The sequence below is a fragment of the Perna viridis genome, chromosome 5 (genome assembly GCF_037379345.1).
Source record: "Perna viridis isolate PV_CMFRI_1.1 ecotype Kerala chromosome 5, ASM3737934v1, whole genome shotgun sequence".
NCBI lineage: Eukaryota > Metazoa > Mollusca > Bivalvia > Mytilida > Mytilidae > Perna > Perna viridis.
Genome location: NC_142449.1, coordinates 5,986,719 through 6,004,496, shown reverse-complemented (window position 1 = coordinate 6,004,496; position 17,778 = coordinate 5,986,719). Strand labels below are relative to the sequence as shown.

The window sequence follows — 17,778 nt, the reverse complement described above, 5'->3', positions numbered from 1 at the left end:
TTGCCATAAAATTAAGATTTGGTGCAGTCGGATCATTATGCATAATATTTTAATTGCCAGTAAGGCACTGACCATTTATATTCTAAGGGTGGGCTCGAATTATTTTTCAAAAAGAAAAAAAAACTTATTCCAAATTTGAGTAACAATTTTTGTTTTCTCAACCATGGATGTCCACAAACAAAAAATATATTTCAATATTTCCCCTTTACTTAATTATGTAGATTTTCAAGTAAAAAGTAACCCCGGCTACTGCTGATTTTTTTTTTAACTTTACACATGAAATTCAGGCACACCCTTTTAACCTATTAAAAGTATTCCCGCGTTTTTATTCATTTGATGGAAACAGTGAAATTATTCCCCTTGAAAGCGTTTCCGCTTAATTTGCATATTGAAATCAGTGTACATAATTTTATTACCATGAAATATGGCTCATGCGTTCCTGGAAACCTTTACGGGTATAATATATTGCTCTGATATATAATTTAGGTGTAGGTGATATGAAATTTATGAAGTCGGGTCCTATTCCACGTCCATTACAGGCTTTAATGCTTACAAACTTGCTCTTCCATTACTGGAGTTCCGCCATTTTGTCTTTCTTCGTTTTTGCACTTTCAAAAATATTTTGAAGTCAGATTTATTGTTTACCAACGTAAGGATACTAAACAGTTGATCACTTTAAATCATTTCCATTATGTGGCCAAACATTGTTGTTGTATGTCGTCAAACGAAGCGAAAAACCGACATAAATTGGACCCGCCCATTCTGGCCTTAATGGGTGTGCAACATTATGTTGGAACGGCACAAAACAAATCGGCTTTGAACAGTTGAAAAAAAAATATGTATATATATATATATATATATATATATATATATCTTGTATTCGCTTAACAAAAGAGAACACAGAACTTAAAATACTATCATAAAGTTAGATCTCTTGGAAAAGTAATCAAATCCAAAGCAAAGTTAACAAATATATGCATAGTGCAATAAAGTTCGATCAGACACTACAACTCTGCAAAGAAAACCAGTGTCAATACAGGGACACGTAATATGAATTCTTAGTATATATCCCTTGTCAGTATTTGACAGAAATTATTAACGTGCGAGACTTGACAGGGTAGTCATGGACGTTAAAAAACCCCTCAGTAGTATTGACAGAAAATTTTTCAATTCACATTATAAATAAGGTTTTGAGCTTAGCTGACCAAAGGCCATGTGAGCTATTGCCATCACTTGGCGTCCATCGTTGTCGTCGTTAACAAATATACAAAACTCTTCTCCTCTGAAAATACTTGGCTAATTAGAACCAAACTTGGTATGAATGTTCCTTGGGGTATCCTGCATGGAACTGATGTGGGGATTTTTGATTTGTTGAAAAACATGTCCACCGTTACTAAAAATAGAACATAGGAGTCAGACAGTAGTTTTTTTTACATATATCTCCTATACGGTTAGGTTAAGCTAAATTCTGACATAGGATATAAGTGTTCAGCATGATGAGATCTATCTCTGGTCAAATTTTGGTTGTAATTCGTTAAGCCATGTGGGAGTTATTGCCTTTTTTCAATGATTTTTGCTATTTTTAATGTTACGTCTTTCAAAAATCTTCTCCTCTGACACTACTTGACCAATTGAAACCAAACTTGGTATGAATGTTCTTCGGGGTATCCTGCATAGAATTGAAGTGGGGATTTTTGATTCATTGAAAAACATGGCCATCATTACTAAAAATAGAACATAAGGGTCAGACAGTAGTTTTTCACATATATCTCCTAAACTCTTAGGTTTAGGTAAATTCTGACTGGATAAAAGTGTTCAGCATGATGACATCTATCTCTGGTCAAATTTTAGTTTTTATCTGTTAAGCCATGATGGAGTTATTGCCCTTTTTCAACGATTTTTGCTATTTTTAATGTTATTTCTTTAAAAAATCTTATCCTCTGACATTATTTGATCAATTGAAACCAAACTGGGTACAAATGTTCCCTGGTGTCAGTGTTCTAGGATTCCTATTTCCAGTTACCTGGGGCAAGTGAAATTTGGGTTAGGGAAAGTAAGGTACTTAGTTACACTTTCCCGTGGCAAGTTGAAAACTTCATGTGCTGTAAGGATTTGTTTTTGTTAGGAAAGCAGTCATTGACTGTGGGAAAGTTGATTTTATGTGGATTTTTCCCAAGGAAGCCTCAGTTTCTAGAACACTGGGTGTATCCTGCATAGAACTGATGTGGGGATTTTTAATCCGTCAAAAAACATGGCCACCATTACCAAAAATAGAACATATGGGTCAGACAGTAGTTTTTTGCATGTATCTCCAAAACCGTTAGGTTTAGCCAAATTCTGAAGGGGTAAAAGTATTCAGCATGATGAGAGCTATCTGAGGTCAAATTTTCATGATGATATGTTAAGCCAAGTTGGAGTTATTGCCCTTTTTCGAGGTTTTTTGCTATTTTGAATGTTATTTCTTTCAAAAATCTTTTACTTTGACACCACCTGACCAATTGGAACTAAACTTGGTATGAATGTTCCTTGGGGTATCGTGCATAGAATTCATGATTTTTGATCTGTCGAAAAATATGGCCGCCTTTACTAAAAATAGAACATAGGGGTCAGACGGTAGTTTTTCACATATATCTCCAAAATCGTTAGGTTTAGCTAAATCTGACATGGAGTTAAATGATCCTTATTATGAGGACTACAAAAGTCTTCAGGGATCAAAGTTGTCAGACGACTCCTTGTAAGAGTTTTTCACTTGAAAGGGAAAAACTGATGTCTTTATATTTTTTTTTCACAGTTTTCAGCTAATATCTTGAAAACTATGATTGATTAAACGAAACTTTCAATTATTGAAATGATGATAAGTCCTACCAAAGACTTCTTGAGTCAAAATAGTTTGACAACTTCATGTTAAATTTATTGCCTTGAAAGGCAAAATGCAACCAGTGAGCAATTCAGGCTCCTGAGAGCCTCTTGTTTTTAACAGTTTTCAGTCATTATCTTGAAAACTATGATAGATTGAAAGAAACTTTCATTTGTTGAAAAGATCTTATAATAAGTCCTACCAAAGACTTCTTGAGTCCAAATTGTTAGACAATTTCTTGTTTAATTTATTGCCTTTGAAAGGCAAAATTCAACCAGGTGAGTGATTCAGGCTCCTGGGAGCCTCTTGTTTAAGGGTTACTATTACTATGTAATAAGTGAGGCTTGTTTTTCTGAGGGGGTTAAATGGGTGTTTATGATTTAGATGTATATACTTGTGCTTGTGCAAATTTAGTTAAAATGACAATGTTAAATATTTTCATTTTAACACACTTATAAGTCAAATTATCCATCCTATCATTAATATTTTACCATTTACAAACAGGAAGTGAAGAGCAATCGGAACTACTTCATTTCCGCTAGACTAAAAAATAACCTCGGATGCTGTAAGGAGAATTTCTTCTTGAAAAAATTACAGGATTTGTAGTCATACACGAATCGAAGTAGTAAAAATTTTAGTTGGATAGCACTGGAAACAAAGAACAACAATTTTAGAATCAGATCGGTCATATTCTTGACAGATCATCTGCCTTGTGCCTCCAAGGTTTTTCTTTTGTATAAATAGAAAGGCTGAGGTGTTCTGAGTGAAGAAAAGTGATTTTAACCAATTAAAATTAGCGGAAATTCAAATTGATAAAAGTGTCTAGTTTTTGAAAGTCTTGTGTTAAGGAAATGTGTTTTCTTAAGCTGATATTGGTTTTATTGTTGTATAATTGTTATGTAGGATAAATACTCTGTTAATATAGCTTTTGAACGTAAATACAAATTAACTTTGTGGTAGATTTAAAATTGGGGGAAAAGGTGAAATGAAAAAAATATGTAAATGTGTGTGATGTTGGATCAGTAGTAGATTGACTTCCAGTTTATACATATTAAAAAGGAAGTTCTTAATAGTATTTAAAATGCAATTATGATTACAATTTTATTTAACATCATATAATCTTTGAAATTTTGTTCATGCTATAGTTTTCACAAGAATCAAAAACTGCCAGTGCTATCAGCACTTTGATTATAATCAGATCAGAGTTTGTTTCATTTACTGATAGGCAAATTTAAGGCATTTTTTCCCTAAGTTTGTTGTGCTTCTCTGTATATAGTAGTTAGGGGCATTGAAAGTATTGCTGCTGCCACTGGGTCTGTCCCTTAATTACATGTACTTTTACATTTTGTATTTCTAAAGCTTAAAATTTTTTTTATACCCCTTCATGGAATTTTTTTAAAATTCGATTAACAGGGAAACATAAGAAAGTAGAAAGAATCAAGTGTTGTCTATTGTCCTTCTTTAATCTTTTGATTTATAGTTGTGTTTTGTGTAAGACAAAATAGTGCTTGAGAAAGCTGATGACAGATTTAATACATTTGTATGCTCTTGGCTGTAAGCTAGTCACTGTACAAAATTACTTTGTGTATAGACCTATGAGAAATAAGGAAGGTGACTGGCAAAAAAATGGCAGTGTGAAGAATTTGTATTAAAGTCATCTGAGCTATCATGGCTACTTGTATGGACTCTTTTTTTTTGTATACAGCATAGAAAAATCCTGTATTCATTAGAATACTGAAAAAAACAAATTTTCCATTACAGTGGGTATGGACAGCCAGACAGCTGTAGCAGTGCAATCTTTATTGGAATCTCAAGCTTTACCAGAACCAATACCTGGCACAGGTAAAATCTCTATGTAAATGTTTTAGCATAAAATTCATTCAGACTTTTATTTATTTTGTGAGTGAATGGTCTGATTTTACACATTGATTAATTCTTGAAAAACAGTTTTAAGCCTTATAATAAACTGCAAGCTAAATATATAAAATTTTCACTAGTTAGTAATCTGGTTAGTATGTTTGAATGTGTAATACATAAACATGAAGCAATCTGTATGTGTTAACAGGTGAAGAAGAGGATGTTTTCCAATGTGGAAAATGCAAAAGACAATTTACAACCCTAGGAGGATTCATAAACCACAAACAGTCAAGATGTGTTCCCCAAAGACAGATCAGTGCTTCACAGAATATCATCAACCAGAGTCCACTTCTACAGACTGTCAATAGGACTCCACAAATCATGCAGGTAACATTAAATGATAAATCTACTTAATGATATGCTTTGATAAGTCTCTGTAACTGATAAGATAAAACTATTTGGGTACCATGGGCAACGTTACAATGTAACATTGCAATACTCTTATTTACCACTTTTGGACCCACACAGGGTTGAGTCACTACAGCGAATACAGTGAATATTACCACATGTAAAAAAATAAATGTGTCATATGCACAGAGTGGAAAATGAATGTAGTAGTTCAAACCCCTGTCCACTAATGATAGAGCATGTATAATATTCTTACACAGCAACAGTTATGACAAAATTTGTGCATAAAACAATTATTTCCAAATATAACTGCAGTGTTATGTATCTCATACTTGTAGTCTTATACTTACCTCACAGGCACCTTCTCTTCAAGCTGTTTCCTTACCTGCATACACAACAGTGCCTCCATCACCATTGACACAGAATATGGTCCTTACTGATGAGCTTATGTCTTTTGCCAGTGTCGATCAGACTCTTGGGGCATCTACCTTACAACTGGTGAGTTTAATTTTTATGAAAAACATGGTGAACTGTCTGTGATACACATTTAGATTTGATGTTGGATGATTATACAAATGAGCATGTGTCAGTCCTTGAGACTCGTCTATACATTGATTACTTGGAGTTTCAGCTGATCTGTTTGGCCTTGTCCCCACCTAACACACATACTACGACAAGTTAAAATATTTTATCAATGATAGACTTGATTTCATTAAAATTAGTTATAAATCATATTTTAAGTATGGATTAAGGAAATACACATTTTTGTGTAAGGGATTTTTAAATTGGGTCATTAACAGAAGTACTATGCATACTAGTATTTTTTACTTTGGACAATTAAGCATATTTTTAGTGTCTTTTTAAAATATAAGCTGAATTTTGAAAAGAGCGACCTGCTTTAGCTATTGTGAAATGAAACTTGATATTTTTCAGCAACAAGGTGCAGCACTACAGGCCAGTGGACCTTTACTATCACAAGTTACACCCTATAATCCAAACCTAAGCAGGACGTCCAATGTAACCATACTGAATACAGGCAGTTCAGTCGCTACCCTGCCGACAGGAGGATCTGCATTTACCAGTACAGTGACTGCCAATCAGGTTCCTTTACAGAATGTCATGTTCACTGCTGCTCTGCCAGAAAAAACCATTGCTCCAACTGTGGCTAAACCTAGCCCAACAAAAGCAGGTTTTGAAACATTTCTATATCTTGTGATATGAATCTTAAAAAAATAACTATAAATTTATAACACTAAACATGTGGGTGGTACATTGGAATCACCTTGACTGTCAGTCAGTTTGCCCGAATTTCCTTGCAATTATCTTGGCTACCAATTGATGGATTGATTAGTTGTGTGGCTGCATATATATATATGGGGCATATGTTGTAAGCAATGTTGGATGCTGTCTGATATCAACTTCCACTTGTGAGTACTTTTTCACTTAATGGAATGATGGAGAGAAAATTTTCTTCACAAAAATCTTGGCTTCCAATGGATGAAATTGAATTGATTGCAAAGTTGGTGTGTAGCTTTATATAGATGGGGCATATAACAAGACTAGGTATAGTGTATATTTCTAAGAGACAACAACCTCACCGGGATAAAAGGCCAATGGTTTTCAATGAATGACGAGGAAATCCTAATACCACGGGGCAGGCTGCAGCTGGCCCCAAAACATTATTATACACAGGTACAGTGAAAGAGTTGTCCCTATATAATAAGAAATACAGAGGCCAGAAATTCCTGACTTGGGACTGGTGCAAAAAATGTGGCAGGGTTTAAGTACTATGGTGTGATCACATTCCTCCACCTTTTCATTGGCCTACTTTAATTAGTCCAACTTGGGTTACTCAGGTTGCAACCAAAGTACTCAAGTTAGTCATTTTTCAACTCTTGAGTTAACTCAATATCAACCCTGCCCCTGACCAGGTTTGATCGAGTAAAGTTAAGCCACAAGATGGCAAATAAAGAAACGTGATGTTTGAAAATACATTGTTAATGATTTTAGCTATTTTCTGTGACGAAATAGAAGATTAAGTACAATAGTCACATGAAAACTCCATCAAATGTATCCATTGTCTTTCACCAATGTCCCATTCATTGTAAATTTTGCTTATATTTACACATGTGTACCTCCTTTGCACTTAATTTCCCATGAATATGAGGATGCAAAGGAGAGGTGCTATCCTGAACTCCTGAGAAATGAAATACATAATCCCCAACTACCGCTGAAATAAATGTTTGAATCCCGTATCCCCAAAAAAAGAAATAGTTGATCCCGAATCTCGTTAGGGTTTTTCCTGAAATCACAAGCTTTAAATCGCCCAATCCCAATATCTAGAGGTCGTTGGATGGGGTCTGATCTTGATGTTGTGGGTTCCTGGGGCAAAATCATCGAATCTCGAAGTCCAGAATAAATGAGGGTGCAATTCCCACCTCTCATATCTCAAACATACTCCAATCAATACAGAAATGACTTCTAAAATCCTTACTCGAAAACCTAGGAACAGTTTCCTTGACAAAGTTTTGAATGCTTAGAACATGCTCCCTGGGCAACAAAGTTGTCAATAACTGAATTAAAATTTGATTTGCATCTATTATATTTTGAATCACCATTATTTCTTCATCACTAAAAATATGGTTTTATTATAGTGAATTTGTCCATTTTGTTATGGTAAACAACAGACCTCGAGTAACTCTGGTTTTTTTAATTTGATTGCTACGCTCTTGACACACAGGCAATGAAACAAAAAAAATAACCTGAGTAACCCGAGTTGGATGAATCGAAGTCGATATCAATTTCCTGTAGGAGTTGGGGTATACCTAGCAGAACAACGTTTTAATTTTATAGGTTTTTTTTTCAGTCAATTTGAACCCAAATTACAATTTTTAAAATGTATCTACTCATTTTTGCCTAAATGTCTCTTTATTAACTATTCTATCTTATGTAGTTACAAAAGTTTATCCAAAATAAGCTTAATGATTTCCATAAAAATGTGCATGTACTTCTATCTTGGGATTCAAGGACACATTCTTTAAACTATACAACACAGAATTGTCCTTCATTTTCATCTTGATGCTAAATTCTTATTTAGGACGAAAATCAGCACAAGCTAGTCTTGTGAACAATGTAGCTGCTGGAGAAGATCCAAACAGTATTAGAGCTAGACGAGGGAAACCAGGAGAATCAGGAGAACCAGGAGACAAGAAAAAGCTACGATGTCAGTATTGTGACAAAGCCTTTGCTAAAAACTTTGATTTACAACAGCACATAAGAGCCCATACAGGAGAAAAGCCTTTCCAGTGTATTGTATGTGGCAGAGCTTTTGCTCAGAAATCTAATGTGAAGAAACACATGTCTACACACAAGGTAGTATAGATGTATAGATATTTACAATATGTATTTCATCTTGTAGTAACAATTATTATCAGAGGAGTATCAAATTTAAACTTAATAGGCTGCACCATACTTGTATCATTAAAATATTTCAGTGGAATGTTCTGCTTTTATGATAGTAGTTTCTGATAGTATTTGTTTTCGTGATATAAATATTGATATTTTTAGGTTTGGCCAACTGGACATAGTTCTACTCTGCCAGAACAAAGCACACCAAGGGTACAGCAGCTGGAGGTAACAGTTAGTGAAACTAATGAAGCAGTTCCAGAGGTAGAAGGTGATTCAAATGATGTATGTAAATATACCTAAGTTATATCTATACATTTAAGCAAAATCATATAAGTTTTTTTGCTACATTGATGTTAACATTGTGATCTTTTATCCCTCCAAAATTTAGAGCTATTCCTCCTTTGCATATTTGGAAGTTTTCAGAATCGTAAAAAGTGCATTATACGTATATAAAAGCAAGATTTTCAACCAGTTGAAAAAAGAAACAAATGCAAGAATTTGTTAGCTATTTACCTGCTTTTTTATTTTTACTTTTTTATTATAAATTAAATAATTGAGAAAAAAAATGCTATTGATGCTTTGTTATGTAGTAATTATATTTAATTTGCAATATGAATTGTTGCAGAGCTCAAAAGAAGCAGAAAAGAAAAAAGTTTTAATGGTAGATAATTCCTACATTTGTCAGTACTGCAATGAAAAGTTCAAAAGCTACTTTCAGTTGAAAACACATATGGTTGTGCACAAAAATGAACAGGTAGGATATAATCAGAGATTGGCTTAATTACTGATTAAAGTAACTACTTAAAATAATTGATTACTTCAATGATTTTATGTAATCAATCATGATTGGTTTATTCCCATTTGTCCCACATTTGAAAAAAAACTATATTCCCAGTTGTCCAACATTCTTATAACAACAAATAATTAATTAGTGTTTTGACAAAGTTATAGTCTTTTTCTAGTACTCCACTATCACCATCTAGTCATATACATGGAGATACATATTTTTGATTGGAATTAAAAAAAAAAATAATAATAAAAATAATAAGTGAAGTTAATTATTTTAACTAATTAAACCAGCAGTCATATAATAACTTTTAATAACTGACCACATTAATTGGCTAATCAATTTCTTTCTAAGTGGGCTTGCTTATGAGCAACATGCCACTTCAGCTTGTTGAAATCAATGTGAACACATCTCAAAAGAGGTATATAAAGTAAAAATGTCAACTTGAATCAAAGTCACAATGGCTAATGCACAGCTAAACATAGAATTCATAGAGAACAGTAGAGGTGGACAAAGTCTTGTTCACAACAATTACCGTTTCCAGGTAAAGAATCGTCTTGAAGAAAGGGTTTACTGGCGGTGTGCTGTCAGAACATGCCCAGCTACTATAAGAACCTTAAACAACATACCAGTAGGTTACAACATTCAACACAACCACAGAGCAGAGCCATTTAAGTTAGAGGCAGCAGTGGGTAGAGTCTGATCAGCAAATCTGGAACCACTTTGACCATGATGAATCCAGAACAACCAACCACTTAGAGGGATGGCATTCCAAGATTAAGAAACAAATACAGCAGGCACATCCGAACATCTACACAATTATTACTCATCTCAAGCAGATCCAGTCAGCCAATGAAGTAAATATCATCCAAATTAGAGCAGGGAGACTACCAACAAGAAAGCGCCGCAAATACAGAAATATTGACAACAGACTGCAACTACTCAAACAAAGACTACGCAACGGGGAAATCACAGTTATCAATTATGCTGATGCAGCATCTCAGCTTATTCACCTTGGGTAGAAGTGTATGAACATTTTACTGTTTGTTTTATATTGTAATAGTGCATTATTATCATTCTCTGTTAATTTTTGTGAATCTTGTTATTTTCATAAATATTGAAATATATCATAAAGCAATTAATAAATATTAGAAAAAATTATTGTTATTTCAATTATCACCCAAGGAGAAAAATATTAATATGGAAAAAGCATCATCAAAAAGCACAGTTCAAAATGCATTCAAACTATCCACATGGAATATCTCCCTCTCTTACCAGGCATCAGTACAAAGGATTGGAAAAGATCTATTTTATTTTATAATAAGTTACATATTTTATAGCAATAAATATACTTCAGGAACAATTTATCTATAGATACTACATAATACAATTAGATAATATCCAGAAAAAGACTATACATAATTACCTATTGTAATAAGGGTGTGAAAACAACTAATTAACATGTACACAATTCCCACTTGTCCCACACATTTTTACCTGTAATTATCAAATGTGGGACAACTGGGATGACACCTCATGATTGATTTCTCTGGTTATCTGAGTAATATATTGTTAAAGTTCAAAAGCTGTATTGAAAGTGGATACATATAAAACATTCCAACACAATCTCTAATGAGGTTTTGAAACCGACATAAATAACAAAATTTCTTACATATATGACATGCAAGAATTACAGTATTTAGTACACACAATGCAGCAATACAAACATAGATAAAATGGCAACATGTCATATATGGCAATATATCACTATGTTCTGCCCTTCAAGATAATATGTAACAATCATATAATATCAAAATATTTTACATTTATTGTGCATTTCATTATAATATGCTAATCTCATTGGATGTGGCTTTATAGATGATGTTTGATGAATTCTAGCCATTAGTGTAAGCCACACCCAAATTTAAGTCGACTACTTCTATTGATCCCTGTGTATTGCCTTTTTTTCTATGTATTACAAAACAATAAAATAGAAATAAAGTTAGAGTAAGATATCAAATGTAATTATAGGAATAGAATGTTTTGTTTTAGTTGTTTTATTGGCATCTACTCACACATTTTTTACATGAAGTACTTTATTAAAAATGGGCTCTGGTCAACTCTTTTAATTGCTGATGAAAAATCAAAAATGAAATTTTCAATTCTTGAATAAATAATTTGAATGAAATTGAAAAACAAATGGACAAAGAACAATAGCAAGATTAAATCATTCATATCCGAATGACAAACACATTCCCACAAAAGAGCGAATACAATGATTAAACAAGCTGCTCTGATGAAAACCATAAACAAATGGTATAATTGAACAGATTAACAGGAGGCTTAAATTCTTTTCTTTTATAGAAACATCTGCATAATTTATACCTAAAATTTGTTTGGGGTTTATAGGTTTACTGTGTCCATCTGTCCAAACTATTTTCTAAGCAGCTTGCAGCATTGTTATGAAACTTTGTGGGATGTAATGTAACCAAATGGAGATGTGCATTCTGTCAGGAATTAATGTTAGAACAAAATTGTAGAAATGATGGCTGTTGAACTTAAAAACTTATGACGTTTTTCAGCATAACATGGTCTGATGCATAGTCCTCAACTCCTTAATGACTTACAGGATTGTTATGAAACTTAATGGGGTGTTAGATTACCATATGGAGATGTGCATATTGTCAGGAATTTGTGAAAGGACAAACATTGTGGAAATTATGGCTCTTGGAACTTAGGCATTTTCAGCAAAACTTGGTCTAATGTGTTATCCACAATTCTTTCTTAACGACTTGCAGGATTGTAATGCAACTCAATGGAGTGTTAGATTATCATATGGAGATGTGCATGTTTCAGGAATTTATGTTTGGACAAAAATTGTAGAAATCATGGCGGTTAGACTTGAGTGTTTTTCAGCATTGTTCAGGGCTTTGTCTTGTGTTGTGTTAAGCAAGATAAGAAGAAAAAGGGTGTTGAATATTAGTTTTATTTTAACCAGACACAAACTGTTAGATTTTTTTTTTATAGAAAAATAGGTCATCTTTATCTTCAAATTTTATTTTATTGCAAGAGTTATCCTCATTATTTGTGATATTAAAGATATTTCAGTGATTTTTTAGTTTATATGTGTTTTCTTTTCTTTATCATTGCAGGTTTACAAATGTGTACAGAAAGACTGTACTTCTAGCTTTAAAGATCTTGATGCATTTCTGCAGCATGTTAAAACCCATGAGAATGAAATGCAGTATAGATGTCACCTTTGTAATAAATTCTTCCAGTCACTGTACGAACTTGGTGTTCACCAGTATACACATTCCCTGTACCCAAACCACCCTGTTAAACCTGGTGCTAGGTTGGTATATTCGTTATTAAATTTAAAAAATCACTGTTTCTGTCTGACTGTCTGTCTATCTGTGTGTCTGTCAGTGTACCATGTTTAATTAATTTTTATGAAAACTTGCGTTAAGGTTGGGTATGATCTGTTGATGTTATTTACATGTAAGTAAGACAATTATAAATGCTTGCAAGAGGATATGATTCAATAAAAAGATTTTCATGTACAGAGTCTAGTGGAAATTATGGGTTATGGTTATGTAGGCATGGTCATGGTGTTTCCAGTCCTCATGTAAAGAGAATGAAATATTAATTGTTTTACCAGAAATTACCCCAAAGTTAAGTAACATTAATTGGCAGAGATGGTAATTCATTGTTGTGTTCATGTAAGATGGCTATCAGAATTATGAAAAAAAAATTAAGTGGATAGCTTACAAGTGAATTACATATAATTTTCAGACATTTCCAGTGTACTAAGTGTATGAACAAGTATTCATCACCAGAAGCATTAGAGCACCATCTACAGACTTCATCACATCAACATAATTGTCCTTATTGTGATAAAGTGTTTACCTGTGAGAGATACCTAAGAAGACATCTACCTTCTCATGGATCTGAAGGTAGGAAGAAACTGCATGTATCTGTGTAATAGGTACAATCAAAATCTCAAAAATTTGGTCAATTCAGTCTGATGTCTGTAAGCCACTTCTGGAAGACTGTAAATCAATTTGAAAGAGGCACTTGCAATATTCCTCATTTGATATGCTAACAAGACTGCCTTGCCACTGACACCAATACATTCCACTGTATTTTCGCTTAGTTAAAGCATTTGATTCATATTTTCATGTATGTGTACTTTTCAGGGCAGTTCCAGTGTAATATTTGTCAGAAGAAGTTTAAGGCTGAACATTACCTGAAGATCCACCTATTGATTCACACAGGAGAGAAACCTTTCTCTTGTTCTATTTGCAATAACTCTTTCAACAGGAAGGACAAACTTAAACGTCACATGACCATTCATGAAACTACCAAGAGATTCAGATGTCCATTCAAAAGTATAACAGGTTGGTTACAATATTGCCTGGTTTTATAAAAAAAAAACTTCAATACAGCACATACAATAATGATAGTAAAAGAGATAGAGTTGGTCTTCCTATGACCGACATAGAAAATGGCAACAGGGCCAACATATAACTACATATAGTACTAAGTACTTTTAGGAACTATAAGACAAAACACAGAAAATTTTTATAAACCCAGACTCCCTCAATATAAAATAGGATATTGAACCAGGGTCACATTTAGAGTAAGCTATTTCTGTTTCTGGAAAGAAACACCTGCTAAGTTGCTCATGTCATGTTTGGTAAAACTATTTTAGACTAAATCTTTTCTTATGCTAATTTAAGTGACTTTTTGGAATATATTACAGAGCATGCATTAATGATGTTTAGGAAATAGAGTTAGTAAACAGAAAATTATCAAACTTTCAGTCATGTCACTACAATGATTATCTGATTAGTAATGTGATAAGTCTTCACTCCGAAATTTTTGTGCACATATACCTGAGAATTGCTGATATGTGTTGTCTGAAAGGGAGACGTTCTGATGAATAAGTTCAAACATTAGAATCTAGATGAAAAAATCTATTTAGTTTTCTTAGGAAATATATGAACTTCAATGCAATAAGCAAAACACAAAGAGTTATGATATTTAATTTTAGGATGTGATAAGGAGTTCAACAGAGCTGACAAGTTAAAGGCCCACATTATAACCCATAGTGGTGTCCGACCTTATGAATGCAAAGCCTGTGGAAAGACATTTAGTCGAAGGCCACATCTCCGAGAACATGAAAGAGGTCATGATGCTGATTATAAATTCAAATGTGAAACTTGTGGCAAAGGATTCTGGCGACCGAAGACATTCAAGGAACATAAATGTCAGCCATTAAAGCCTGGTCAGACTAGAATATATGTTTATCGTCCTAGAAATACATGTAGGAGAAAAGTAGGTCGACCAAGAAAGAGGATGATCACTGTTACTAAGGAAACAATTGGTAAGGCAGCAGAGGTTAACTCAAGGAGGAGGAGAGGTAGAACTACAACTAGGAAGGGATCAGTTGAACAGGAGGAGGTTGAAGGACATCAAAATGGGAGTGAAACTCCTGATAATAATGGAAAAATAGACAACTTAGACAAAACAGATCAGAATTTAATTAAAAATATGAAAACAGAGGGTGCCACTGTTCATGGGGGATCAGAGCTACAAGAAGACTTACAGGACATTGAACATTCTAATGCACTGCAAGAGCAAGATTCGTCTAATGATCTACCACAACCAACTATCAGCCAATCAAATAGACTGTCTGAAAGTGACATGGTTGATAAACAAGATTTCTGTGTTAAAGTAATTCCTCCTGAGAATTTACTAAGTCAGCAGTATGTGACTGTACACATTCAGAATCCTCATTCTGGACAATCTGACCTATATACCCATACTTTTCAAACATCAACTGCTCTCCCTCCTTCACTGCCTATTACTATTATAGAAACACAGCCTGGTGCTATCCTGCCAGTCCAAGTAGCCTCAGTAGAAGGGGCCGGAGATGGTGATGCCCTGCCATTACAAGTCACAGCCATGGGAGGTATGGGTGGACATGGTTCTATTGTATCTAACCCATGTATATCTGTAGAGGAACTGGTACCTGTACAAGTTTCTCTGCCATTAGATGATACTGACCCTTTGGTGGAAACAAGTGTTGGAACTTCTACAACTGCACATGATGTTCAGTCATCATATGTCAATCAACTTGATGACTTTGGGGGCACAGAGGGGGACCCTGTGTTACAGGGGACTGAAAGCATTTTGAAAGCTCATGCTGAAATTTTACAATCAGCACAGCAATAGATCTGGTTATTTATTTTTCAGATGGTTGTTGATTCAGGTTTTGTACATGTATATTGTTATGGAAATCTCTTTAATCTTCATGGAAACAACTTCTATGATTTCTAATTAATCTTATACTTAATCATTTGTTATGGCTTGTGAAGTAAAATCAGTAGATGTAATAATGAAACTGGTTTTAAACTTCTTTGATGATGGTATATGACTATACATATATCTTCCAGAGGAATGTTATATTAAAATTGTGCATTTAATTGAAATCTTGTTTTGCTGGAATACTTAAAGCTCAAAAAATATAAATGATTCTCCTTTGATCACTATAGGCCTAATTACCTTCTGGATAGGATTTATGATACCATTACAGTGAAGCTGTTTTTAAATTGAAGCAACCCGACAATAGTTAAGCATTGCTTGTGCAAGTTGCATTGTAGTCATTTTGGTTAGGCATGACTTGATATCTTTTAATATATTGGAAGAATTCGAATTAGTTTCAGGTATCATGTTATAAAGACAATGTCAGAAAAAGCAAGACAAGTTAATACCACTGATAGAAGTTAAGAAGACTCACTGAAAGTAATCAAGGGAAACAGGATTCAAGTGGAAATTAAAAGAATATTATCCAGGGACAAAGACCAGATATGGAAAACAGACAAACTTAACAAAGAACGTAAAATAACTAAAGCAATACATACAAAGAAACAAAAGTGAATGAGCAACTCGGACTCCACTAAAAACTGGGAGCATGGACCAGGTGCTACAGTAGGGTAAGCATCCTCTGCTTTTCTAGAAACACCCGCCAAGTTGCTTATAAAAAGTAAAGTCTGGGGTGGACGAAGGAAAAGAGGAAAACTTTGACACATTGAACAAATCAGTTTTCATGGTGCAGATGGATACACTGTAACGATCCACGAGTTCGTTATGACCATAAATTAAAACTTCTGTAGTGATGACCAATCTTGTAGCAACATAACCCTATTCCAGATGCCTAAATGTAAGAAGTCAAGCACGATACAAAAAGTCTACGTAGTTACGGCAAGCTCTGGCATAAAGTATGTTGTGATATGAAAGCTTCATACGCAGGTGCTGAAGGGATATTGCCACAGTGAAAGGGAAGTTGACAATATTGAATGAAAAGTCATGTCGTCGTATAGTTTAGTCCATAGTTTCCCTTTACCATCGATCTCTCAGTGTAGGTCAAGATATGAGATTGACTTTACAGTGTCTGTAGTATCATTTATCTCAAGTTCTTTGGGGCAGATGTGATGTATCAAATCCCTGAAACTAGGATTATTTAACGCTGATACGTCATCTATAAAACGGAAACAGATTAAAGGAATGCCGACTTTTGTTGAAAAACGCAACCACCACACTAGACAAATATGTTGTCGATAAAAAATTCCAGCATTTTGAAAACATGTTCGGTATATTTGGAAGGTGATTAGGAATTATTTTTTTACAAAGTATGAGGAATCTCTACCTAGAACTACACATTTGTATCTAAGATGTTTAATGTTTTTAGTCGGGATTTTAACTGAGTATGGGGAATAGAAGTATTAAGTGTTGAAAATTTGTTTGTTTGTTTGTTTGTTGGGGTTTAACGTCCGAGCAGCAATATTTCAGCTATATTCAGACAATGAACATGAAATGGATGATAAAATGAACATGAAATGAAAAAAAAAGGATGGGTCACAAGGACATTAGGGTCGACAAATCTGGATTGCCACTGGAAAAAGGGAGTATGGAAGAGGTAGGGCAATTTAGCCTCCTGTGGCGGAGCGCAAAGGTTCCTACTCCTATCGAATACCACAGCAGGGTTCTTTAACGTGCGAGGAACGTGGCATCTTTCCCAACACGGTGCATCACTATGGTTTGCGGTCAGGTTTTCCGTACTATAGCCTGACAACCCTAGCATGTAACACACTAGGGGTACCCCATTCCACCACCTGGGGCACACATCCCAGTTGCTCTGTAGGCAGAGCGCCTAGCCCCCGGCTAGGTTTCTGAGCACTATTTAGTCGCCTTATACGACAAGCTTAGCGCTGCTGCGGGCCTATTCTTTTGACACCCGGATCTGCACGGGGCAAGTGTTGAAAAATCATAGGCTTTAATGCTATTATATTCTGATAATAATCTTGAATTGAGAGTTTCCAGAAGATCTTTCGAATTTTTCATGATCCACATTGAATTAATACCACTACGGGAGCAACAAGTGTTGTGGTAAGACTGG

General features: G+C 34.3%; 1 protein-coding gene across 1 annotated transcript; it reads left to right on the top strand.

Annotated features, from left to right (window-relative positions):
* The first annotated feature begins 363 nt into the window (after nucleotides 1-363).
* On the top strand, nucleotides 364-15,805 carry LOC148615737 (zinc finger protein 341-like). The gene is made up of 12 exons (XM_088582274.1): nucleotides 364-455; nucleotides 4,619-4,699; nucleotides 4,923-5,101; nucleotides 5,480-5,620; nucleotides 6,056-6,311; nucleotides 8,220-8,494; nucleotides 8,690-8,812; nucleotides 9,156-9,284; nucleotides 12,470-12,669; nucleotides 13,110-13,270; nucleotides 13,514-13,714; nucleotides 14,371-15,805. The coding sequence occupies exons 1-12, from the start codon at nucleotides 425-427 to the stop codon at nucleotides 15,552-15,554; spliced, it is 2,961 nt and encodes a 986-aa protein (XP_088438400.1). The 5' UTR covers nucleotides 364-424; the 3' UTR covers nucleotides 15,555-15,805.
* The last annotated feature ends 1,973 nt before the right edge of the window (nucleotides 15,806-17,778 follow it).

Coding starts and splice junctions, on each gene's coding strand:
- LOC148615737 (XM_088582274.1), top strand. CDS start 425: ATGGCTCATGCGTTCCTGGAAACCTTTACGG. Junction 6,312..8,219: donor ACCTAGCCCAACAAAAGCAG/GTTTTGAAACAT, acceptor ATTCTTATTTAG/GACGAAAATCAGCACAAGCT. Junction 9,285..12,469: donor TTGTGCACAAAAATGAACAG/GTAGGATATAAT, acceptor TTATCATTGCAG/GTTTACAAATGTGTACAGAA.